The 25,882-nt window shown below is 44.8% G+C and overlaps 2 protein-coding genes across 2 annotated transcripts; one reads left to right on the top strand and one right to left on the bottom strand.

Moving 5' to 3' along the window:
- Positions 1 to 9,097: 9,097 nt before the first annotated feature.
- LOC100691412 (GTPase IMAP family member 8) lies at positions 9,098 to 13,475 on the top strand. The gene is made up of 2 exons (XM_003456996.5): positions 9,098 to 10,060; positions 11,637 to 13,475. The coding sequence occupies exons 1-2, from the start codon at positions 10,036 to 10,038 to the stop codon at positions 13,235 to 13,237; spliced, it is 1,626 nt and encodes a 541-aa protein (XP_003457044.1). The 5' UTR covers positions 9,098 to 10,035; the 3' UTR covers positions 13,238 to 13,475.
- Positions 13,476 to 13,623: 148 nt separating this feature from the next.
- On the bottom strand, positions 13,624 to 18,738 carry LOC112848081 (hepatitis A virus cellular receptor 1 homolog). The gene is made up of 6 exons (XM_025911083.1): positions 18,685 to 18,738; positions 18,525 to 18,601; positions 18,065 to 18,406; positions 16,508 to 16,602; positions 15,296 to 15,407; positions 13,624 to 14,838 (listed from the first exon to the last, which is right to left on the bottom strand). The coding sequence occupies exons 2-6, from the start codon at positions 18,595 to 18,597 to the stop codon at positions 14,759 to 14,761; spliced, it is 702 nt and encodes a 233-aa protein (XP_025766868.1). The 5' UTR covers positions 18,598 to 18,601; positions 18,685 to 18,738; the 3' UTR covers positions 13,624 to 14,758.
- Positions 18,739 to 25,882: the final 7,144 nt, after the last annotated feature.

The raw sequence follows: 25,882 nt of genomic DNA, 5'->3' as shown, positions 1-25,882 counted from the left end.
CCACACTGAGATGCTGAGGATATGCTGAATTTTTCTGTCAGTAAGTGCTCCTGTTTATGCCTTTCTTAGCTACTGTTAGCCTCCGTTAGCTGCTCTTAGCAGGTGATGTCTTTGAAGTGGCTCAAATGTTGTTAGTGACTCGGACACTTAGCTGTAAACTGCTGCAGTTAAGTGTTTTCTCTGACTCCTCCCCTCATCTGGTGGCGTTTCTCTGTGATTTCTAACATTAAATGTAAAGAGTCGCTTTAATGTCGGCCCCCTAGTGTTCGGTTCGTTAGTCTCCTCTGTACCGTGACTGCTTTTTGTTTCTTCACTGTTTTGATGTTTTTTATATATATATATATATATTTTTTTTTCTCTGTCCCATTTGGTTCTTTAGCCGTCAGAATTGTTGTCTGAAGACCAACAAGGATACCAAATGGATTTATTTTGCCAAATGGATCATCATGGCATTGCCGTATTGGTCCATTTGATCAAACTTTGTTATTATTTAATTTTCAGTTGTTACAGATGGGACAGACATGACTGGGGGATAGGAAAGGGAGAAAGAAAGAGAGGAAGGAAAAGAAAAACAGAAGGGAAAAGGGACAGTGAGAAAGGGCACTTACAAAGACAAAGAGAAAAAAAAATCTCCTGGATCACCTGTTGAGAGAAAAAGAAGAGAAAACAAGCAAAAAACCCCCAAAAAACAAAGCAACATACTAAACACAACACCATCACGTTAATCTAGCTAAGTGTGAACAGCAGTAAATACTAAATATTGAATGTTGTTGTGCAGCACGCAGGACAGACAGCGCACAATGTGCTTTGAAGTAGCAGCTAAGAAAGGTGTAGTTTATGTCTACGAACAGTGAACACTCGTGTGCACACCTGTGTGGATCAACGCGCTTGTATACAAAAGGTTTCCCCATGTAACGGTCTGCTAGAGGGTGTGGAGGGCCATAGCCCCGTCCCCCAGGGCATGAAGCGGGCATGGAGGAGATCCAGGCTCCAGACATCCAGAGGCCCCAGAGTGCGAGAGCCCAAGGAGGACCACCGGAGGGGCATCCGTGCCACCCTCCTGGGAAGGGCTGAGGAGATCCCCAGACGAGGGGGTCACCCAGTAGCCACGGAGCAGAAGCCAGAGGGGGCTGCACCGGCGTGCCCGCCGGCTCTGCCGGCAGCCAGCTGTGCCAGAGTGAACCGAGTTGCAGGCCCCGAGGCCGGAGGCCCGAGGGCCCCCTTTGCCCCGGAAGAGGCCTGACCGAGCGACAGGCACCAGGCCCCGCCAAGTAGCCACCGGGAGTGAGCTGGTGCATACCTGAGCGCCCAGCCCCGGACACCAAGAACCACCAATGCACCAACCCCTGAGGGCATCAGTTACCAGCAGGGAGTGTGGTGAGGGGAGATGTTTTTTATATTTTGTGACTAATAACAAATAAAAATCAGTAAAAATCATTTTGTCAGCTTTGTGTTGCTGAGCTGAAGAGCACCCGCAGACATGACAAAATGACCTGTAAGGAAACTGTCAACAGTTGAACATTTAAATTCAAGAGAAGCAGATTTCTTAAGTTGTGCTCGCTGAATCTCAGCAGGTGAAGCTAGTGACGCTGTCATCACAGTCATCCACATGTGATCATGTTGAACTTATTTCTGACACTTTTGTGGATGTTTGAATGCAACACAGTGATTAATAAACAATAACACAATGTTTATTAATCACATTTTAATTACTCTGTGAAATTAATTTAACCTGAACTAAAAAAAGAGAATTAAAAAACCAACTTACCTCAGTCTGAGTCTGTGTCATCGAGTCTGTGGCTGTGACATCAGTTCCTGTTTGTCCCGCCACGGTCATTATGGTGGTTAAGATACAATACAATACAATTTTATTTATATAGCACGTTTAAAACCAGGGGGGCAAACCAAAGTGCTTCACAGTGAGGAATAAACAGTAATTTACAGTAAGTCATTAAAACAAGGTAAGATAGAGAAAGTAGAGAAAACAAACAAAAAGCATTAGTAAGTAGAGATGGGGAGAAATCATGATTATCCAGAGAAATGAGTAACGATACAGCAATTAATGAGCGGTGAGAATTAGCAAGTCGGAAAAGCCAGGTTTAATAGGTAAGTTTTCAAGCGTGCTTTAAAGGATTGAATGGAGTCAGAGGCACGATTAGTAGCAGGAAGACTATTCCAGAGGTTTGGTGCTACAGAGGCAAAAGCACAATCACCCCGAGTCTTCAGACGGTGCCTGGGCTGGGCCAGAAGTAACTGACCGGAAGATCGTAAAGAACGGCTGGGAGTATAGAGACTGAGGAGGTCGGTGAGATAGTCAGGGGCAAGGTTGTTCAGGCATTTGAAAGTAAGCAGCAGAACTTTAAAATCAATACGAAATTTAATAGGCAGCCAATATAAGTCAGAGAGCACTGGAGTAATGGAGGGAAACTTTTCTATTTCCGGGTAGAAGACGAGCCGCAGCTTTCTGAACGAGCTGTAATCGTTAGAGGTGAGCGAGTTGGAGTCCAGAGTACAGCAAGTTACAATAATCTAATCTGGAGGTCACAAAGGCATGGATCAGTTTTTCAAGATCTTTGTACGGTATTAAGTGTTTGGCCTTTGAAATCTGGCGCAATTGGAAGAAGCCAGATTTCACCACTAAGGAAATCTGTTTATCCAGCTTAAATGAACTATCCAGGCAAACACCCTGATTACTCACAGTACCTGTAAGACAGCAAGCAAAGGGACCAAATCGAGAAGCTAGCTGGTCTCGAGGAGTGTGACTATCAAACACCATAATCTCAGTTTTCTTCCCATTTAAAATGAGAGAATTGGCTGACAGCCACTCTGTGACCTCTTTCAAGCAGTCAGACAAACGATTCAATGAAGCAGGCAGGTCATCAGACAACTGGAAAAAGATTTGAATGTCGCCAGTATAACAGTGGTAGGAGATCTGATATTTGTCAAACATAGAACCCAGGGGTAGCTGGACTTGTAGTCAAGACCGCCTAAACCAAGACCAAGACAATACCAAGACCAGAGGGTATCAAGACCAAGACAAGACCAAGACAGACTGAGTCAAGACCAAGACCAAGTCGAGACACCAAAGTCTTTAAACTGCAGCCAGATGCTGCTTCGTTTACGGGTTTCAGGCATATTTATGTGTTTTTGCTTTCGCACAGCCCTCCTCACCGCTGTCTACTGTCTCACTCACTGACTGAGAGGACAGACACACGCTCCACTTGACTGTCGCGTCTCTCACCCTCTCTGTTTTTCACATAATGATATTATCCTATATCCTCACATGTGATTGGCCACAATATGGAGGGATTGGAGCAGAGCTGAGCCACTGTGTGAGAGCTGAGCAGCCAAAGGAAATTAAGTGAGGAGCCGGCTCTCGCTCAATGGGAGTCGACTCTCCTGATTCACTACAAAGCACTCTGTAAGCATGGCTCTTAGAGCTGATGCTTTTGGGCATGACACATTATCAAACGTTACGTTGTGTGTCATGGATACTGTTGACTCCAAATCTCCCGACCACTATGTTGATCTGAGACAGCAAGACCGAGACAGCGAGACCAAGACCACGTAAAAGTGGTCTCGAGACATCCAACTCTAGGGGTAGCATATACAAGGCAAACAGTAGAGGGCCCAGCACAGACCCCTGTGGTACTCCACAACAAAGAGGGGCAACGGTGGATGAGTAGCAACCCATCATGACATTTTTCTGTCATGAGAGGTTGGTTTAAATTGGTGCAGAATCTTGATGCCTATAACATGTTCCAGTCTCTCTAAAAGAATTTTCTGGTCTACCATATCAAAAGCAGATCCAATAAAATTAAAACAGCAGGACGACCTGAGTCAGTAACTAAAAGAAGATCATTGAAAACCCTCAGCAGTGCCGTTTCAGTGCTGTGGTGAGGTTTAAAACCAGACTGAAATTTGTCACTAATGTTGTTTGCATTTAAGTAGGCCTGTAGTTGCAGCAAGAGGACAGTTCTCTCTAGTATTTTAGATAAAAACGGAAGGTTGGAGATCGGCCTATAAGATCAGTGTGGTCGAGGCCAGTTTTCTTTAGGACAGGTTGCACCACTGCATGTTTAAATGCAGATGAGCCAAGTTTGAACTTTTCAATTGATCAATATGCCTTTAAAAGTAGAGAGTGAGATTGGTTCAAACTGATAGAAGTTGGACAGAGATCCACCAGGAGGAAGCAGATTCACCACAGGAAGATGTAGGAGTGAGGTTTTCAAAAGTGAAATTTTCCTCGTAAAATAATTTAAAAATTGCTCACTGAGAGCTGGGGAGGCAAAGTCTAGTGTATCAGGGCAAGGATTGATTGCAGAATTGAAAATTTTAAACAGGGTCTGGGAGCTATGTATGAATGAAACCTGTGGGATTACCCCGGTGAGCATAGACGTTCACTGTGTATGCCTTTGCTTCCTTGCACATAAAATAAATGTGTTGGAACTCTCTGCTCTGTGACTTTTACTTCATAAGAGAATTTTTCTAACAGCTTCGAGCCAGATCCCAACATCTCTCCTGTTAATTCCTGCCAGGGCTGACCGATACCATGCGTGGGGGAGTGTAGGACTTCTGTAAGACCTCTGCCCTGTCACCCTGTCCTCATTTAACACACGGATGGCTTGGGGATAGAAGCTCCTCTTGAGCCTGTCTGTTTTTACCCGGATGGTGCAGAATCTTCTGCCTGAGTGCAGAGTTGGAACATTTGTTTTGCCAGGATGGGTCCTTCAATATCTGAACTGCTCTGGACCACCATCTCTTGGTGTAACTGTCCTGTAGGTAGGGGAGAGCAGTCCTGCAGCAGCGTTCTGCCGTGCGGATCACTCTCTGAAGAGGAACTTGACACAGCTGTTCTTTTACAGGATATGATATTCTGTGTGAGGATGCTCTCCACAGTGCCTGCATGTGGACACCGAGATACTTAAAGGACTGCACCTTCTCCACTGGAGCTCCATTGATGATAATGGGCTTGTAGTCTCTGTGCTGACTCCTTCTGAAGTCCACCACCAGCTCCTTGGTCTTGCCAACGTTCAGCCGGAGATGGTTGTCCTGGCACCACGATGCCAGATTCTTCATTTCATCCATGTAGGCCGCCTCATCGTTGTTGGAGATGGCGCCCAACACCACTGTGTCATCAGCAAACTTCACAATGGTGTTGGAGCCGTGGGTGGCCACACAGTCTGAAGTGTAGAGGGAGTAGAGCAGTGGCGAAAGGACACAGCCTTGTGGTGCTCCTGTGTTGATGGTGATGCTGTTAGAGATGCACCTACCCACCCTCACCCAGTGAGGAAGTCCAACACCCACACACACAGATGGCTGTTGAGTCCCAGATCCCTCAGCTTTGTGAACAGTCTGCTGGGCACTATTGTGTTAAACGCTGAACTGTAATCAACCAACAGCATTCTCACATAGTTACCCTGTTTCTTGTCCACATGGCTGAGGGTGGTGTGCAGGACGTGGGCGATGGCGTCCTCCGTGGATCTGTTGGGTCGGTAGGCGAACTGGAGCGGATCTGTGGTGTCTGGGATGGAGGAGGAGATGATGTTCTTCAACAGCCTCTCGAACACCTTCATAACCACCGAGGTCAGTGCAACTGGCCGGTAATCATTCAGGCATGAGGGTTTGCTGTTCTTGGACACAGGGATGACGGTGGATCTCTTGAAGCATGTGGGGACCACAGACTTCGCCAGGGACTCGTTGAAGATGGAAGTGAACACACCTGCTAAAACTAGAAGATTTTGGAATGTTTAACAAAGCAATAAATAAGTAAACAACTAAAAAGGTGCATAGTCTGAGCGGAGCGGTCAGGAAGGCGTCTGGACGTGGCCGCGCCATCTTACAACATCCATAGTTTGTTCACTGGGACACTGGAGAGGTTAAAACCTAATTTCTTGGGTCAGAGACTGTAATGAAGACCGGGGATCCCATTACCCTTACCCACATTTTTACTAGTTTGAAGGACTAGTATTTAAAAAGTTAGATTAAAAAAAAGAACCCACATATTTACGGTGTGGTGTTTCTTGGGTTTGACGTCTTGATGTACGCTCAATCATCCAGGTAAGGAAATCTCAAAAGGTTGATTCTGTTCATCTGGGTGTTTTCAGTGGGAGAAACGTTTCGTCATCATCAAGTGACTTCTTCAGTCTTAGCTGACTGCAAGTTTCCCATCTGTCAAAGCTAGGAAGGCACCTAAAGAAAGCTCCAGGTGATCCAGGAAGTCAGCTGCTGCCTAAGTGCCAGGAGGATTGGTAAGATTTATACATCGGGGAAACCAAACAACCTCTAGCGAAGCGGATGGCACAACACAGCAGAGCCACCTCGTCAGACCAGGACTCTGCAGTCTATTTACACCTACAGGCCAGTGGACACTCTTTCAACGATGAGGATGTACACATCCTGGACAGGGAGGAACGCTGGTTTGAGCGCCGAGTCAAGGAGGCTATTTACGTGAAAAGGGAAAGACCATCTCTGAATCAAGGACGGGGCCTAAGGGTACATCTGTCACCATCTTACAACGCTGTGATTGCAGCCATTCCCCAAATCTCTGTGAATGGGACTCATGGCCATTGATCAGTGTTCTTTGATCAGTGGTTGTTGATCAATGGCCATGAGAATTTGCATATTAATGATCAGAAACTGACCTCACGGCGCACTGTTCATTTAGAGACAGTGAGGGGACTGGCCATCCTACCCTTTCTGTCACGGCCAGCGGAGGCAGACCGTGTGGAGAGTGGTGGACCCAGGCGCGAACACAGGTGAGGAGACAGGAGTGAACTTAAACTGAAAGCGAGCCTTTATTTGGGCTGAAGCAGAGGGGAGTAGACAAAACATAACAGGGACAGAGACTGCAACTAACCAAAAACCTAACCTGGAAAAACACTAACATGACTGAAAGGAATAACTATGATCACTGTGAACAGAATGCTGTGCAGATGCATGGAAACTGTGAACCAAATGGCGTGACGAAACAGACATGAACATGACCTCATCGTGCGGGTGCATGAAAAACAACATAAACCAAATGGCAAACATGAACTGCACAGAACCCTGAAAAACACTTAACTTGACCAGAGGGGAGGAACACAGACGACGCGACGATGAACAAAGGAAGACCGAGGACTTAAATACACACATGAGGTGATCAGGAGAAGTGGAGACAATGACAATACAGAGTAACACTAACTACAATGAACAAAGAACACCAGACTTCCAAAATAAAACAGGAAACACGGAGACATACAGGGAGTGCAGAATTATTAGGCAAATGAGTATTTTGTCCACATCATCCTCTTCATGCATGTTGTCTTACTCCAAGCTGTATAGGCTCGAAAGCCTACTACCAATTAAGCATATTAGGTGATGTGCATCTCTGTAATGAGAAGGGGTGTGGTCTAATGACATCAACACCCTATATCAGGTGTGCATAATTATTAGGCAACTTCCTTTCCTTTGGCAAAATGGATCAAAAGAAGGACTTGACAGGCTCAGAAAAGTCAAAAATAGTGAGATATCTTGCAGAGGGATGCAGCAGTCTTAAAATTGCAAAGCTTCTGAAGCGTGATCATCGAACAATCAAGCGTTTCATTCAAAATAGTCGACAGGGTCGCAAGAAGCGTGTGGAAAAACCAAGGCGCAAAATAACTGCCCATGAACTGAGAAAAGTCAAGCGTGCAGCTGCCAAGATGCCACTTGCCACCAGTTTGGCCATATTTCAGAGCTGCAACATCACTGGAGTGCCCAAAAGCACAAGGTGTGCAATACTCAGAGACATGGCCAAGGTAAGAAAGGCTGAAAGACGACCACCACTGAACAAGACACACAAGCTGAAACGTCAAGACTGGGCCAAGAAATATCTCAAGACTGATTTTTCTAAGGTTTTATGGACTGATGAAATGAGAGTGAGTCTTGATGGGCCAGATGGATGGGCCCGTGGCTGGATTGGTAAAGGGCAGAGAGCTCCAGTCCGACTCAGATGCCAGCAAGGTGGAGGTGGAGTACTGGTTTGGGCTGGTATCATCAAAGATGAGCTTGTGGGGCCTTTTCGGGTTGAGGATGGAGTCAAGCTCAACTCCCAGTCCTACTGCCAGTTTCTGGAAGACACCTTCTTCAAGCAGTGGTACAGGAAGAAGTCTGCATCCTTCAAGAAAAACATGATTTTCATGCAGGACAATGCTCCATCACACGCGTCCAAGTACTCCACAGCGTGGCTGGCAAGAAAGGGTATAAAAGAAGAAAAACTAATGACATGGCCTCCTTGTTCACCTGATCTGAACCCCATTGAGAACCTGTGGTCCATCATCAAATGTGAGCTTTACAAGGAGGGAAAACAGTACACCTCTCTGAACAGTGTCTGGGAGGCTGTGGTTGCTGCTGCACGCAATGTTGATGGTGAACAGATCAAAACACTGACAGAATCCATGGATGGCAGGCTTTTGAGTGTCCTTGCAAAGAAAGGTGGCTATATTGGTCGCTGATTTGTTTTTTTGTTTTTGAATGTCAGAAATGTATATTTGTGAATGTGGAGATGTTAGATTGGTTTCACTGGTAAAAATAAATCATTGAAATGGGTATGTATTTGTTTTTTGTTAAGTTGCCTAATAATTATGCACAGTAATAGTCACCTGCACACACAGATATCCCCCTAAAATAGCTAAAACTAAAAACAAACTAAAAACTACTTCCAAAAACATTCAGCTTTGATATTAATGAGTTTTTTGGGTTCATTGAGAACATGGTTGTTGTTCAATAATAAGATTATTCCTCAAAAATACAGCTTGCCTAATAATTCTGCACTCCCTGTAGACATGGAGATAAAACATGACATAAAGTTAACATAACCACATAGACATGAAACATGACAGGTAGACGCACGAACCAGGGAGACTGAGTACAGGGGGAGATGACAGAAACAACTAAGAAATAAAGGACTAAACAGCAACCTAGAAATTAACTAGATCAAAAATGAATACAAAAATCCATAAAACTCGAACACTGGGTCACATGACCCAGTGCCGTGACACTTTCTTAAAAAAAGAACCTTAGAGCTAAACCTAAGCTCCTTGTAAAAGTGTGAGGGACCCCTGGTTAGGGAGGAAATAAGCAGGGATTAAGAAATGTGGGTCCTAGTGTTGCTACTGAGTGACTGTAACATTAAGTCTAATGGCACTGTGATTCAAGCATTAGAGTAGCTCACTATCTACCGAGAGCATTCAGGGATAAATGACCCGTTCCAAACTTCAGTGGAACAGCACCTGCAGGATTGTCCCGGCGAGCGTAGACGTTCACTGTGTTTGTGCTTTCGCTTCCCTGCAAGTAAAACAAACGCAGTGAAACTTGCTGCTCTGTGTATCTCACTTCTTTTTTTCTCCCAGAGTCAGCACAAAGATCTGTAACAGCAGCAGAAAAATGGCTGTTGATAACAGGCTTTGTGCTTTGCTGCACGCACACTACAGAAGTGATGTACCACACACAGATGGAATCGCTAAATTACACAACTGCTGACGTGCAACCAACAACTACCTGCTTCTGTTTCCTCCTATTAAAATGTCACTATTCAAAGGGAGGCGTTAACAGCAGACTCAAATTGTGGTGTAATAAAGAGGAAACTATTTGTCAATGGAAAATTAGTCAGTATAAGCTTTTAATGATAGAATACTGCATGATGACCTTTGGATGACTTAGACTGTTGTTTTGATTCACTGTGACCCGTTATCATGCAGGGACGGAGCAGTTCCTGCTAGTGATAGATAAGAGCTTAACAAGCAGTTTCACTTTGTACCAGGAAGAGGAACCTCTCCCGGCGCACACACATGTACACATCCACATTCCAATGTAATGAACAAACGCACCTACTGTTGTATATAAATAAAGACCAGGGCAGTGGCAGAGTGCGAGTCTCTGTGACTGCCCATGTCAGCAAGTAAAACTGTGTGTTTCTCCTCTCTGATTCTCAGCTGAAGAAGTGTCTCTATTAGTGTCTCTTGACACTATTCAACAGAGACACAAACCACACATCAACTGTAAAAGACGAACATGGCCAGCAAATACAAGCGACTCGGTAAGTACATTTAAAAATAGCAATGTAGAAAATTAGTGTAAATTAAAGAGTAATAAGACTCAACACTCACTTTACCTTTCTTAGGTTTTTTCTTTCTTTGATCTTTTTCTCTCACTGGTTTCCTTTGTTTTTACAATAGTTGATGTTTTTCTGTAGTTTTTATTGTACAATATGATCTAAACACACGAGCAAAGCAACCAACGTAAACATTAACCGTCAAAGGTTTAAAAAAACCCTCGATGACAGCACTTTGTAGATAATATTAAATCCAGTTCTTTGTATTCTTTACGGCCAAGAAAGACACGGCTCAAAGTGGTCTAACTTAAAAATGATCTTTAATTTTACATATTCCAGAATATGGAGACGAGCAGGCGCCCAGACACGCCAGCCGAGGTCTCAAACAAAAACAGGAAGCCTGCTTATTTATATTCTTCCTCTAGACGTCACCCACACTTTAAGTTTCGATCAAACACTCCACTTAGTTTCACTTTCTGCTCCTGTGCTCTGCAAAGCATGCAGTTTCCTGTCAGCACTCTTAGCTCAAACTCAAAGCTGGCCCTCTCTTATACATAAAACAATATAATCAGCAAATAAGCATTAAAAATATATGTTTAAATCTCAACATGAGGAGGAAATGTGATTCTAACACTTTTGACAGAAGTGGCTTTGTTTTCACAATCAGCATGTAGAGAGAGCAAGTACAAACCTTTGTAGCTTCTCTCGTCACCGGCAGATTCATGTTTAAACGATCAGATCGACGTGTTTAAAACTCAAAGTTTGATCTCTGGTGTCTTTTTAGTGACAGATGCAGCAGCTCCATTTCCTGAATCACCTCGTTGTACAATAAATTTAGTATATTTAGTGAAGTCAGACAAAAATGTAACGTCGATACTGTGAGTCTATGAAAATCAAGCTGTCAGTGGGAAGGCCACACGAGCCTCGCTCTCCTTCAACTTTACAGACTCACATCCAGATGTTTTCTTTTAAATAGAAAAATATGCAATATGATGTGTGGTGTGACCTGGGCCACCTCTACATCACAGCTAAGAGAGTTAAAGATCTTAATATTCGTACGCGATTAACAATTATCAGAGTGCTAAAACACAACTTTTCTCCATTTCATAATACTAAAGCATTTTACTCTTAATTAAAGTATAAATCAAAATATAAGTTTGATCAATACATAAATATTGTGTGAGAAAGTGACTTCCCCTAAACCTAATAACTGCTTGGGCCAGTTGGGGCAACTGCCAGTGAGTCTTTCCCACCCAGGGACTCCAAGAAGGCCGGGTACCCTGAACCGCCACTCGGTGCATAAGTGCAGACGACGGTCAGGGCCCATTCCCAACCCGGAAGTGCCTTATCCTGGCCTGTTTTCCTGTACCTCCTAAATAAACCGTGGTGAGAACAAAATATCTGGTGCTTGAGACGTTATGGAAATGTTACAATACAAAAAAATGGAAATCAGGTAGGAGGTCAAACACTTTTTCAAACTGCGAATGTGGTTTTACTGTGACTTAGTCCTCAGGCGCAAAATGTGATGAAATCACTGAAATTCTCTAATTTCTTTAAACAGGGTCAGAGGAACCACAAAAGAAAGAGATAACAGAGAAACCAGACCTCAGGATGGTGCTTCTTGGAACAACTGGATCTGGAAAAAGTGCATCAGGAAACACCATCTTAGGAAGAGAGGATGCTTTTGAATCTAAACTATCTCCGAACTCGGTAACTTCAGAGTGTCAGAAGGAAATGGGAGAGTTTGAAGGTCAAAAACTGTCTGTGGTCGATACTCCAGGTGTGTTTGATAATGTTCAAACTGAAGAGGAGATAAAGACAGAGATCAGGAGATCCATCTCCTTTGCTGCTCCTGGTCCTCATGTGTTCCTGGTTGTGATCTGTGTGGACAGATTCACAGAGAAAGAACGAGAAACACTGAGAATCCTTCAGCAGATGTTTGGAGTCCACTTAGGAGGATACACCATGGCCTTGTTCACACGTGGAGATGACCTGGAGCGTGGGGGAGTCACCATAGGAAATTTCATCAGGGAAGATCCAGCTCTTTATGACTTCATCCGTCAGTGTGGTGGAGGATATCAAGCTTTTAACAACATAAGCAGAGATCGCTCTCAGGTCAGAGAGCTGCTGGAGAAGATCAACACCATGGTTCAGAGAAACGGAGGAAGCTGCTACACCAACGAGATGTTCATACAGGCTGAGGAGGCCATGAGACAAGCAGAAGCAGACCTCAGGATTGTTGTTGTTGGGAAAACTGGAGCTGGGAAGAGTTCATCAGGAAACACCATCCTGGGAGGAAAAGCCTTTAAAACCGCATCAGCTTCATCTCCTGCCTCGGTGACATCAGAGTGTCAGCAGGAAGCAGCCATGTTTGATTTTCAGACCCTGGCTGTAGTTGATACTCCAGGCCTGTTTCACACCGTGTTCACCTTAGGCCAGGTGAACACGGAGATCAACAGATGCCTCTCATTGGCTGCTCCTGGTCCTCATGTGTTCCTGGTTGTGATCCAGCCAAGCATATTTATAGATGAAGAAGGAGAAACAGTGAGAATCCTTCAGGAGGTGTTTGGAGACAAAGCAACTCGTTACACCATGGCGTTGTTCACACATGTAGATGATCTGAATGTCTCCATAGAAGAATTCATCATGAAAACTCCAGCTCTCCGTGACTTAGTCCGTCAGTGTGGTGGAGGATATCATGTTTTTAACAACAGAAGCAGAGATCCTGCTCAGGTCAGAGAGCTGCTCGAGAAGGTCAACATAATGGTTCAGGGAAACGGAGGAAGCTGCTACACCAACAGGATGTTTGAGAAGGCAGAGAATGCTATAACCAAAGAGATGGAGCAACTTCAGAAGAACAGGCCTGGGCTAGTGGCCACTGAAGCAAGATATGAAGCACAAAGAAACAACGAGTTTATTCGGGGCAGCTGGGTTGGTGCTGTTGCTGGAGCTGTTGCTGGAGCTGCTGCTGGAGTCGGTGCTGGAGTCGGTACTGCGATTGGCACCGAGATTACTGTTGGAGCTATCGTGGGAGCTGCAGCTGGTCCAGTGGGACTGTTGGTGGGAGCTGCACTGGGTCTGGCAGCAGGAGCTGCAGTGGGAGCTGGAGTGGGTCGTACTACTGCTGCTAAAGTCAGGAAGCAGGCGTGTATTACACAGTGATGAATAATCACTCAGCAGCAGCTCGTTCAAGTCACACCATCAACACAATATTCACCAGTCTTTATCAGTATTATCATTTTTATTATCCTATTTGATTTTCATTGAATTAAAACTAATTCTTAATTATTATTGATCATGTTAGTTTGGGGACATCCTTGAATCTCAGCTGATGTGAAGCGCCTTGAGGCGACTTTTGTTGTGATTTGGCGCTATATAAATAAAATTGAATTGAATTGAATTGATGTAAATTATGTTTTAAAGCATGGTGAGTTTGCTTTCTTGTGCTGTCAGAGGAGAAACTGTAAAAGAAGCTGCAGTCAGCAGACTGCAAGGTTGGTCGTGTGACAGTAAAGACTGCCTCGAGGGTTTCTACCTTATAACATATAGCATCTGGAGTAAGTAAGTCCAGTTTTATTTATAGCACATCTGTTAAGACGAGGACCACAAAGTGATCATCAATGAAACAAAACTAAAGAAAAGAGCTTTTAGAGTCCACAGAGCTTCAGACTCTCAGGACCACTGTAGCAAAAGCTCAGCGTCCTTTAGTTTACAGCCTCATATGATGATCATGTGACCTCAGGCCCTGATCATGTGACCTCAGGAACCTGCTGGGGACGTATGGTAATCATATAATCATGAGCTGGTGCTGCTCCATAAAGCGCTCTAAAAGTCAGAACCACAATCTTGAAAAAGACTCTGAATTCAAAGGGAAATAAAGCAGCTTTAAGCACTTCAAATAAATTCAGTTTAGTTTTATTTATATGGCGCCAAATCCCAACAGCAAGGCGCTTGTAAGGTAGACACTCACGAGGTGTTCATACACCATTAGATTTTATCCACAGCGTGTCTTTGTCCTGTCTCCTCCCCTCACCCCAACCGGTCGTGTCAGAGGGCAGCAAATGTGGGAAGTTAAACCTGGTACCTGTCCAGGGGGTACAGTGGGATGGGCTCCAACCGCTCCACGACCTGAAGTGGAAAAGAGAATGGATGGACTGAGATTCTTCGTCAGCAGGCTGTGGCCTCTGCTCGGGCTGGGACCATGTCTAAGGCCATGAGCTTTTATTATACTCACCACCGCCTGCATCTGGGCCCAGCCTCCACACCAAGGGCATTTCTGGAGTCCTGAAGGTTGCAGTGCTGTACATAGAAAGGTGCTGCTGTTCTTCCAGATGTGACCCACACTGGTGACTTGCTGCTTCCTGGCAGTTAATTAGTCTGAAGCAAAGCATGCTGGGACTGGATCTGTCTGTCTCGAGGTCAATTGAGTAATTATTACAGGAATGTGTTCAAAGTGTCTGTGCTGATCCGCACAGCTGGTTCATGTTATTCATCAGTAAAGTGGAGATGTCCTCCTATTGTTGCAGCACATCATTATGGGACTGCCGTCAGGTCTCAGTGGGCTGATTGTTCAACTGTTCAGACCCCAAAGGGTCTTTGCCCTGATGCTGGGAGCAAATGCACCTAACTGCACAATGATGATATGATCAGATGTTCCCTTCATTCAGCTGTTCAAGGTGATCTTTACAGAGGACTGCCCTCCTCCTCGTCTGATTGGTTCAGCCTGCTGTCAGTCTGCAGTCTCTGATCCCGCCTCCAAACCCCTGCAGGTGAATTTAATCAAATAAATGATCTAATTAAAAAAATGTGTCTGTCTTTGTTCAGTCTGATGTGAAATGGAAACATATGGAGAGACATTTAATGGTGTAATACCTGAGTCTGACCACATGAGGGCGACATTTAATGAATGTCAGACTGAAGCTGGTAGAAATAATCACATGAAATAATCGTTGCGTGTGTGTGTGTGTGTGTGTGTGTGTGTGTGTGTGTGTAACATACATATCTTTGTGGGGACCAACAGTACTTATGGGGACAAAATGTCCTCATGAGTCTGAAGGCATGTTTGAGACTCATAGTGTAGTTTTAGTGTCAGGGTTACAGTTAGGTTTGGTTTAGGCTCAGGGTCAGGCAGTCATTTAAGACGTCAGGGAAAGCATGAGGTCAATGAGATGTCTCCACTAAGATATGAAAACAGACGTGTGTGTGTGTGTGTGTACTGACTGTGAGCTGCAGTCATCAGCAGAGCAGGGATGACGATGATGAAGGTCAGCCTCACTGAGTTCCAGATGAAGTTTTCCAGGTGGTCTACCTGCTGCACAGCTGTGATCCTCACCTGTAAACATTTAGTCATGTGACCTGTGAACCAATCAGCAGCCTGAAGATGAAGCTGAGGTCAGAGCAGCAGCAGGAGGTCCCTCCCATTAAAAACACCAACAGGAACAGCAATCACTGTTTCCATCAATCAGTCAGTCAATCAATCAATCAATCAATCAATCAATGAGCTCCTCTGCACAGAGAGCACATACATATTCACATCACAACACCATATACCAGAAGCAACAGGGGTGGGTAAGGGGGTGAGCCGATGTAGACACAGTCATAATAATGCAGCGCTGGGCTTAGACCTGCAGTCTGACCTCGACCTTGGAGATAAGGGTTCGAAGGCGTTTGCAATCCAGGATGGGCGGCGTGTGATGGGAACGAAGAGCCTAAACACAGTCTGTTATCAGGGAAGAATTTTGTTGTTCAGCTCCAGCCTTGAGACCACAGCTGGCGCCGATATGGTAGCCGCATGAAATGATGGTGGTTTCCTTTAGTGGGAACAACTGCATGTCCATTTCACTCTAACAGTCCGTCACTGGCCTGTCAATCTCTTGTTGGAGAGCCTCGAGCTTCTCCAAGATCTTATCTGTGCTGCGTTCAATGAGCCCATTTTGAGAAGTCACGACCCGCCCCATCGTTTCAATCACAGCGGGCAGCCTTGTGGGGTTTGAACAGCTGTTTCCACTTTCTTTAATCATTGATAAGCCAGGGCCAAGCCAGCTCCATCAGCAAGAACCCTGTTATCATGGTTCCAAAAAGGTAGATGTCTTCAATGTCCTCGATCGACAGTCCCATCAGGCACGCGACCCTCCAGTTCCTCCACCCGTCCATCGTGTATCCGGCAGGGAAAGCCCCTCCAGGACACTCAGGCTCTCCCGAGCCCGGGCGTCGAGAAGAGGGTGTCAGTTGCATTCAAGGACCAGTTGATTACATTCTCATCACAGTCGCCCACATGTGATCATGTTGAGCTCATTTCTGACACTTTTGTGGATGTTTGAACGTAACACAGTGATTAATAAACAATAACACGTTTATTAATCACATTTTAAAATTCTGTTAAATTAATTTAACCTGAACTAAAAAAAGAGAATTAAAAAAAAAACAACTTACCTCAGTCTGAGTCTGAGTCGGCATCGAGTCTGTGGCTGTGACATCACTTCCTGTTTGTCCCACCACGGTGGTGATGGTGGTTAAGATGTGAGGAGCTAAACAGAGTTTGAATTGTTAATAAAGTGAAACAATCAGTTTTACAGGAAGTTTGTGTGGAAGACAAAGATGGATTATTATGAACTGACATTCATGCAAAGCTGCCGTGGTAGATGGAGCTGAAACATAGATGGAGCAGAATATTTCCACAGCTCAGCTTCATGTTTAATTACATTCTGAGTTTAGAGTGGACGTGAAACACTACAGCGTGGAGGCTCCAACCAGCTGTCACACATTTAACTCTTCAGATGAACTCTGTGTGTGAAGCTGCAGTCCAATCAGTTAGCACAGATTTCCACAGGAAGTGATCAGCACTATTTTAAGGTAACATCAAGGTGTGATTGAACCTCCAGTTATTGAAAATGTCATTTTTGAAGTCATCGTTTTCCTAAATCGTCCACAGGAAGACAGACTAAAGACAGACTGACAGAGTCTCAGAGATGATGCAGGTTTGGGGCGATCGTGGCTCAAGAGTTGGGAGTTCGCCTTGTAATCGGAAGGTTGCCAATTCGAGCCCCAGCTTGGACAGTCTCGGTCGTTGTGTCCTTGGGCAAGACACTTCACCCGTTGCCTACTGGTGGTGGTCAGAGGGCCCGGTGGCGCCAGTGTCCGGCAGCCTCGCCTCTGTCAGTGCGCCCCAGGGCGGCTGTGGCTACAATGTAGCTTGCCATCACCTGTGTGTGAATGGGTGGATGACTGGATGTGTAAAGCGCTTTGCGGTCCTGAGGGACTAGTAAAGCGCTATATAAATACAGGCCATTTACCATTCAAATCATTTCCTCCTTCTGTGTTGTTGGCGAGTGGATTACCTCAGAGTAGGACCGTGTTTGTGGGCGATGTGCTCGTGGTAACAGGTCTGTTTGGGTGTTGTTGGGATTTATTTTCATCTGTAAGGCTGATGCCTCATCAAGTTTTAGACGTAGACTGTTCCTGTGATACCAACAGACACAAGACTGAGAGCCTTCACAGGAACGTGGACGGGGTTTGTGATATCTACAAGACCACAGGGCAACTCTGCTGTTATGGGATGCATCCTTCTCTAAGTCTGCAGGTCTGAGCGGGGAGCAAGAGGTGGTTGCCATGGTAACGGGAGTGTTGCTTGCAGAAGTGTTTCAGAAAGTTGCAGAAGAAGAAACGTGAGCCGAAGTGCTGGATCTCTGCCACATAAGGAGAACTTCTGACCAATCACCTGAGCCTCCTGTTTATCACACATGATACAAAGCCTGTCCTGTGTGGGGGTGGGGCTCTTTGTTTGTTTGTTTCAGAGGCACAGAAGACGTTTTTTAACTTGAACCTTCAACTGCTAATAATCTAAGAAAATGCACTCTGAGCATGTTTGTCTGTCTCTAAGTGAACCTACAGCTCTGGACAGAAACACTTTACCCTGATATGATGGGATGTTTGTCTTTAAATTTACAGCTTCGGTGCATTTTGTGCACAAACACCTGACAGGATCCTCACCTGTGACGACGCTCACATCGATGTGATGTTTGTCATCGTTGAACCAGCCGGGTATCTCCACCCTGCAGCCGTATCGTCCAGCGTCTCCCTCTGTCAGGCTCTTTATGGTCAGAGAGACGTCTCCATCCTCCAGTCGGCCCAGCAGCTGATACCTGCTGGATGCTCTGGTTTCCACTGTGAGCCCATCTGTGGAGATCAGCTGATTGGAGCAGCCTCTGGTTGGTATTTCTCCTCGCTGCCAGCACACTGACAGAGCGCCATAGTATTTCCTGTCATACTTACAGGGCAGAGTGATGTCCTGACCCGTGTGACCTTTGACCTCCACGCTGTCACATTCACAGACTGAAAACACAGAAATAGGAAGTTAGAGTTTGATTTTTATTCAAAGAATAAAAAAGTGATTTTGTTCAAATAAGAGAGAGAGCAGAGCAAACAGAGTTACAGCAGGAGCCGTACGTACCTGACAGGAGGAGCAGCATCACAGGGAGTCTGGTTACTTCACTGTAGGCTGCTGAAACCCTCAGAGTCTTCATCACTCTGTAGAACATACAAATATCATCAGCTCGCCCACTCTCCTCTGAAAGACTCTGCAGGGGTAAAAAGAGCCGGACTCAACAAACCTTCAGTCTCAGAGCTGCTCCGTGTCGTTCTTCTTCTGCTGTCACATTTATGACTCTGTGGTTTGTCATGTCCGCCCTCACTTCCTGCTAACAGCAGCTCGTTCTGCAGACCAGCCACAGACTCGGAGATGAGTCAGCTTTTATTGAACTGCAGGTGTAACCCCCCTCAGTCTCTATGTCCGGTGCTGTATGAGTAAAACTCTCTGGACTCGAGATGGGTAGAGCTCAGGCGTGGTTTATTCCCCTTTTGTGGGTCTCTGCTATAACATGGGACATGAATAACCATGGGTTTCCAGCAACAGGATTCCGCCCAAACTATCAAGAAAAGTTTCAAATTATTAGACACGACAATCTCCTCTAGCTGTTAGCCGCTAGCTCAGCGTGTCCATTTTTCCCTACTGTCTAACCCATTAATTTCAAAACAAGATCATAAAACTGAAATCTACTCAGATGCTACTGTATGGACAGTTCATGCTGTTAATGCACTGACATGTTAACCTCAATGAGGATCTTCAAATATGTTTTAAACTCATGTTCAGTCAGGGCGGACTGAGGAAGAACGTACCACAGCAAAAGCTTCATTGCTACTAACAGACAAGCTTAGGGAAAACCAGTTTACCGGTAGCAGACGTCCGCTGTGGATTTTCAAAATAAAAGTTTCAAAATAAATCCATGGTTGCGATCCCAAGTTTAACAGGAATTTAACAACAACAAAACCATATTCATTCTTTTACATCGTTACACAGGCAGAAGAACAGACGTTCTGTATTTACAAACAATATTTCAGATTAATTCAATCAGATTATTCATCCTTAGATACTCGAGCTGGTCTCTCGCTCTTTGTCAGCGAGATCTGTCAGACGCTCGTGTCCTCAGTACTCTGCTCAGAGGCAGAGGACGCGTACAAGTACACATACCTGTGATAAAAATACTGCAGTACTGAAGCAACTTCTTTACTTAAAAAGTAGCGGTGTTCTGGGAATACAGCCTACCTCACAAACCATCCTACCCGTTGTTTCTGAGCATGTGCACTGCACAAAACCCCAAGTTAACAGCATCTGGCTGTAATTTAACACTACTCCTTTGTCATATTTGGAAAATAGTTAAATATTAGCACTTTATTGAAGTGGATACTTGATTTTTTAAGCCCTTGTGAAATCGCTATCTGCTTTTTGCACAAAACTGTTGAATTTGCAGCTTTGGTTAAGTCTACTTTCAAGTTATTGGACACATTTGATGTTCTCGAGAAAGTTATTAAGTTTGCAGTGCATTCATGCTGAGTGAAATATTCTAATTCGTTAATATGTATATGGTATGTTAAGTCTATCTAGGTAATGTGGTTATTTAATAGGTTAAATTATGTGCATTGTTTGCTGCACATATTGAAGCTCAAAAGAAGATATGGAAAAGAAATGGGAAGAGCTTTTGTGGAACTGTAGATGGTATTATACTGTGAGCAGGTTCCTGTAACTGCAGGAGAAAAATAGTATTAAAGGAAAGGGTGCAAAAGGGCAGCATTAACCCCAGTTTGGTACATCTGGGTAATTATAGACAAAAAGCAGAACTAGGTGATGAACTTGTTGTACGTGAAGGATTTATATATATCCACTCACACCTTATAGGGATGAAGAAAAGCGTAGTAAACAGAATCAAAGAGATAGAATCAAAGTGTAGCACCAGAGAGTGTTAAAGGAAGGAGATGTTTCGATCAAAACTGGGTATGAAGGATCCCAGCCAACATTTATATGTGGGCCCCATATGGTTTGGAAATGGGCTGAAAAATGGGCCCCATATAGGATTGTCCGCTGGTTCCGTAATGGCCCCATGTTAAATGCCCATATAGGTGTTATGTTAGGAAAATTTGGGAACTAAATGGGCCCCAACTGGGCAAAGTACAGAGAAACCCACCTGGACCCCATCTTTCAAGTTTTATGTGGGTACCACAAAGGCTAAAAAGTGGGTTATAAGTGGGATTGTCCGCGGGTTCCATAATGGCCCCATTTTATAAGCCCATCTCGGTGTTATATTGGTAAAATCTGGGAACTAAATGGACCCCAACTGGGCAAAGTACACTGAAACCCACCTAGGCCCCATTTTTCAAGTTCTTAGTGGGTACAACATGAGGAAAACACGAGCTAAAAAGTTGAAATGGCATTATCAGTGGGTTCTGTAGTTCTTACTTCTAGTTTGAATTGGCTAATTTCTGGCACTGGGTGGGACCCATGTAGTAAAACAGTCACAAAATCAATTTATCAGACAGCCAATACGGGTTCTGTGACACAAAGACACCAAATATATTAAAGCTGACTGCAAACAAAAACTAGTTTGTAAATATAACCATTTCAAAAATCATGAGGGTACACAAAACAACATTTTTCACATTTATTTTGTCCAACAACTGATTTTACATGACTGTATTCCAAAATGTGTAAACTTTAAAAAAACTAGAAATGTCAAACTACATCAAAATTCCTTAGATATTTGGAACTGTAGCAACATGGGGAAAACGTCAGATGGAAAACTCAAAAGCTTATCTTGAATCAGCAGGGTTTCTTTTTTGTTTTTTTTACAGAGCCGTAAGTCTAGTTTGTACCCTTGCAGCCCTCGGTCCTCCTCTGTCTTTAGCTCCAGTGAACCACTTGGACAGAGCCTTCTCTGCTTCTTGCAAGTTGACTTTTGATGTTAAATAGTTCTTCTTCAGTGTCTCTGCAAATGAAGAAGAAAAATGGGCAAGCCAAAGTAAAGTTAATCTTAGCTTACTTCATTTGGTGATGATTTGCAAAGAACAATGTTTATTTCACTTTACTGCCTCAAAAAATATATGACCAATCTCAGTTACACTTTCTAACACTTTATTAAAAAAGTTTAGTTTTCTAAAGTTCAAATGTCTCAAGTGAAACTAACTTACCATACACAACATTAAAAGATGCAAATCTGCTGAACTTTTATTTCCCATGTCGGCCAAGCATGTTGTACTCCACAGCCAGCTCAGGTGATATGAGGAATTTCATCATCCTTCTTGTGGCATCGTCTACACTTGTTCCCCCTGTATCTGCTACCGTGGCAACCTGAGGGGAACATACAAAAAGGACAGATTAGACACTGGCATCTGGTTAGGATGCCTCCCTGGTGAGGTGTTTTGGGCATGTCCCACCAGGAAGAGACCCAGAACACCCAGGACATGCTGGAGGGACTATGTTTTTCGGCTGGCCTGGGAATGCCTTGGGATTCCCCCGGAGGACCTGGGCCAAGTGCCTGGAGAGAGCAAAGTCTGGGCCTCTCTACTTAGTACCGGGTTGGGTCGAGGGGCAGCAGCCTAAGCTTAAGATAATGGACCAGGAATGGAGGATAAATGGACAAATGGACAAGGTAAACTAAAAAAATTAATTGCGGTTCCTTAACCCGGCAATGCGAACCAAACTCTTACAACGGTTGTATAGGGATCGAATGGCCCGTAGCAGTGGGCCAGACACCCCATACTCCCGCAACACCTCCCACAGGACACCCCGAGGGACACGGTCGAATGCCTTCTCCAAGTCCACAAAACACATGTAGACTGGTTGGGCAAACTCCCATGCACCCTCAAGTATCCTCGAGAGGATAAAGAGCTGGTCCAGTGTTCCGCGACCAGGACGAAAACCGCATTGTTCCTCCTGTATCCGAGGTTCGACTAGCGGACGAACTCTCCTTTCCAGCACCCTGGCATAGACTTTCCCAGGGAGGCTGAGGAGTGTGATCCCCCTGTAGTTGGAACACACCCTCCGGTCTCCCTTCTTAAAGATGGGGACCACCACCCTGGTCTGCCAGTCCAGGGGTACTGCTTCTGATCTCCACGCAACATTGTAGAGGCGTGTCAACCAGGACAGCCCTACAACGTCCAGAGCCTTCAGGAACTCGGGGCAGACCTCATCAACACCAGGGGCTCTGCCACCGAGGAGTTGTTTAACTGCCTCAGTGACCTCGACCCCAGAAATTGGCGGGTCATTCCCCTCATCCCCAGACTCTGCTTCCTCCTCGGAAGACGTGTCAGTGGGATTAAGGAGGTCCTCGAAGTATTCCTTCCACCGTCTGACAATTTTCTCAGTCGACGTCAGCAGCGCACCGCCAGCACTATACACAGTGCAGGTAGAGCACCGCTTTCCCCTCCTGAGACGCCTGACGGTTTGCCAGAATCTCTTCGAGGCAGTCCGAAAGTCTTTTTCCATGGCCTCTCCGAACTCCTCCCACACCCGAGTTTTTGCTTCAGCCACTGCCCGAGCCGCATTCCGCTTGGCCTGTCGATACCTGTCAGCTGCCTCTGGAGTCCCACAGGCTAACCAAGCCCGATAGGACTCCTTCTTCAGCCTGGTGGCTCCCTTCACCTCTGGTGTCCACCATTTGGTTCGGGGATTACCACCACGGCAGGCACCAACCACCTTGCGGCCGCAGCTCAATGCAGCAGCTTCGGCAATGGAGACGCTGAACATGGTCCATTCGGACTCAATGTCCCCAGTCTCCCTCGGAATGTTGTTGAAGCTCTGCCGGAGGTGTGTGGTTCTGATGGCTTCATCGGGTGGGGGCCTCCAGCTCGCACTGGAACGGTTCGCAGCCGAGTGTGAAGCAGCGGGAATGAGGATCAGCACCTCCAAATCTGAGGCCATGGTTCTCAGCCGGAAAAGGGTGGAGTGCCCACTCCGGGTCGGGGATGAGTTCCTGCCCCAAGTGGAGGAGTTTAAGTATCTCGGGGTCTTGTTCGCGAGTGATGGGAGAAGGGAGCCGGAGATCGACAGACGGATTGGTGCTGCGGCTGCAGTGATGCGGACGCTGCACTGGTCCGTCGTGGTGAAGAGGGAGCTGAGTGTAAAAGCGAAGCTCTCAATTTACCGGTCGATCTACGTCCCGACCCTCACCTATGGCCACGAGCTGTGGGTAGTGACCGAAAGAACGAGATCGTGGATACAAGCGGCAGAAATGAGCTTCCTCCGAAGGGTGGCTGGCCTCTCCCTTAGAGATAGGGTGAGAAGTTCGGCCATCCGGGAGGGGCTCAGAGTAGAGCCGCTGCTCCTCCACATCGAAAGGAGCCAGTTGAGGTGGTTCGGGCATCTGACAAGGATGCCCCCTGGGCGCCTCCTGGGTGAGGTGTTCCGGGCATGTCCCACCGGGAGGAGGCCCCGGGGCAGACCCAGGACGCGCTGGAGAGATTATATCTCTCGGCTGGCCTGGGAACGCCTTGGTGTTCCCCCGGATGAGCTGGAGGAGGTGGCTGGGGAGAGGGAGGTCTGGGCTTCTCTGCTTAGGCTGCTGCCCCCGCGACCCGACCTCGGATAAAGCGGATGAGGATGGATGGATGGATGGATGGTTCCTTAACCCTTTATCCCCAATAATGTTACGCAGAATAACCAGAATTATATATTGTTTTAGCTGTGTCACGTGTCATAAAATCAGCTGTGTGTGTGCTTTTGTCCCTTTTTTCAGTATTACTACTTTACACATCTGGTAGGTTTTTTCCTCTACTGTATACTATATGAGTGTAATCAAGTATTAATAACAGAAAAAAAAAGAAATTGAAATTTTGCCGTTTTTACTGAAAAAGGCAATCAAAATGTACATGAATAAAATATTTAAATTAGTCAATTCAAATTAATAACTCTAAAACACTGAACAAAATCAAGTATTTGACCCTGTGGTTTATTTTTGGACATCTCTTTTCTTCTAAAAGTCCAGGCGTGTTGGGCCCCTGGTAGAGCTCAGGTTTGACAAGACAGGTTTGGAAAAACCTGTCGCTGGCGACTTTTTGGGGGCTAAAGGGTTAAAATAAATAGGAATTGGCCAAAATTTGTATAAACTATCATAGCAGAACAAAAGTAAAAAAAAACTTTATCTGTTATCAGAATCAAATATTTGATTAGAATAAAAAATTTAACTTTCTGTAAGATTTCTCGTTACATCTGTCATAAAAGTAACAACATCTCAGAAAAGAAACATGATAGCAACAGAAAAATATGATAGCAGTGTGATGTGATGGTCCCTGGCCAGATTTTTACACGAATTATAAGCCCTGTGACACAAAAACCAATGAACTCACCACGCAGAGACGGAAAATGCTGGTCTTTTATGTAAAAAGGAATTTATTCTACAAGGATCTGAAGCTCCGTAAAGCAGCCCTCCAACAGCCAAACCTATCTGTTGTCTGATTGTCTTGATGCATGCTCAATCATCTAGGTAAGTAAATCTCCAGAAGTTGATTTTGTTCACCTGGACGTAGCATTTTCAGCATTTTCTCCCACTGAAACCACTACGTCCAGATGAACAGAATCAACTTTGGGAGATGTTCTCTAATTGGATTGACATGAAATTGACCAATCAGCTGAAAGGAAGAAAAATAGGGTCAAAATTTGGATGTGTAAGTATAAATCCACACACAGCCAGGAAAGCCGAGCGCAGAGTTGTTTGTAGCACCAATTCAGCCAGACTGGAGCCAGATGGATTTTCCATCCATCCACACTGTAAAGTCTGAAGACCAGCAAGTGATAAATTAACAGTGTTGTTGGTATTTTCTAAAACAGTTGTATGCAATAGGAATTGCTGTTTATAGTCCTCCTGTATATCTGCATGCTGCCTCCCAATTAAAACCTGTGATAATGGAGATTCAAATTCATTCATACCTATACCAACAGTTATCAAATAGCCGGATCGAACTTTACTGATGTGCTTAAAGGAAAATTGTTATTTCCATGTATTTTCCTGTTCTGCTTTCAAATGTGAGGAGTTCCCCCCACATTTCTAGTTGTGACAGTGCACTACAACAAAAAAACTCTGCTGTGATTTACATTTGTTGAATGAGCAATTTTGTAAAATAGTCTATTTTCGTATGCACAGTTTACAAATCTGTCCTGTACAGCATGGACTGATTGCATGCTAAAAAGTTGTTGCTTAAAAATAAAACAATAAATTTTTAATTAATAACATCAGCAGAAAGCCTTGTTATTAATTAGATGTACAATTTCTACAGAACAGGAAACAACTCAGTTCATTTTTGATCATATCAATACCAGCATATTACACAACTAGTGATGGGATTTCTGACTCTTTTTAGAGAACCGGCTCTTTCGGCTCCCAACCGGGTCTTCAGGTTGTTTTGTTGCTTTAATTAATTTATTATTAACAACAATATAAAATTATATACAAAAGGAATTACTAATGTAAAAAAAGAAACGTG

The sequence above is a fragment of the Oreochromis niloticus genome, linkage group LG10 (genome assembly GCF_001858045.2).
Source record: "Oreochromis niloticus isolate F11D_XX linkage group LG10, O_niloticus_UMD_NMBU, whole genome shotgun sequence".
In the NCBI taxonomy this organism is placed as follows: domain Eukaryota; kingdom Metazoa; phylum Chordata; class Actinopteri; order Cichliformes; family Cichlidae; genus Oreochromis; species Oreochromis niloticus.
The sequence above is the reverse complement of the archived record's forward strand: the minus strand, read 5'-3'. Positions and strand labels throughout refer to the sequence as shown.

Bases quoted from the DNA above. Each gene is read 5' to 3' on its own strand.
- LOC100691412 (XM_003456996.5), top strand. From the start codon at position 10,036: ATGGCCAGCAAATACAAGCGACTCG. The intron at 10,061-11,636 runs GTAAGTACATTT...TTCTTTAAACAG, and splicing joins CAGCAAATACAAGCGACTCG to GGTCAGAGGAACCACAAAAG.
- LOC112848081 (XM_025911083.1), bottom strand. From the start codon at position 18,597: ATGAAGACTCTGAGGGTTTCAGCAGCCTACAGTGAAGTAACCAGACTC. The intron at 18,407-18,524 runs GTACGTACGGCT...CTGTGTTTTCAG, and splicing joins GATGCTGCTCCTCCTGTCAG to TCTGTGAATGTGACAGCGTG. The intron at 15,408-16,507 runs GTAAGTTGTTTT...AAATGTTTACAG, and splicing joins CGACTCAGACTCAGACTGAG to GTGAGGATCACAGCTGTGCA.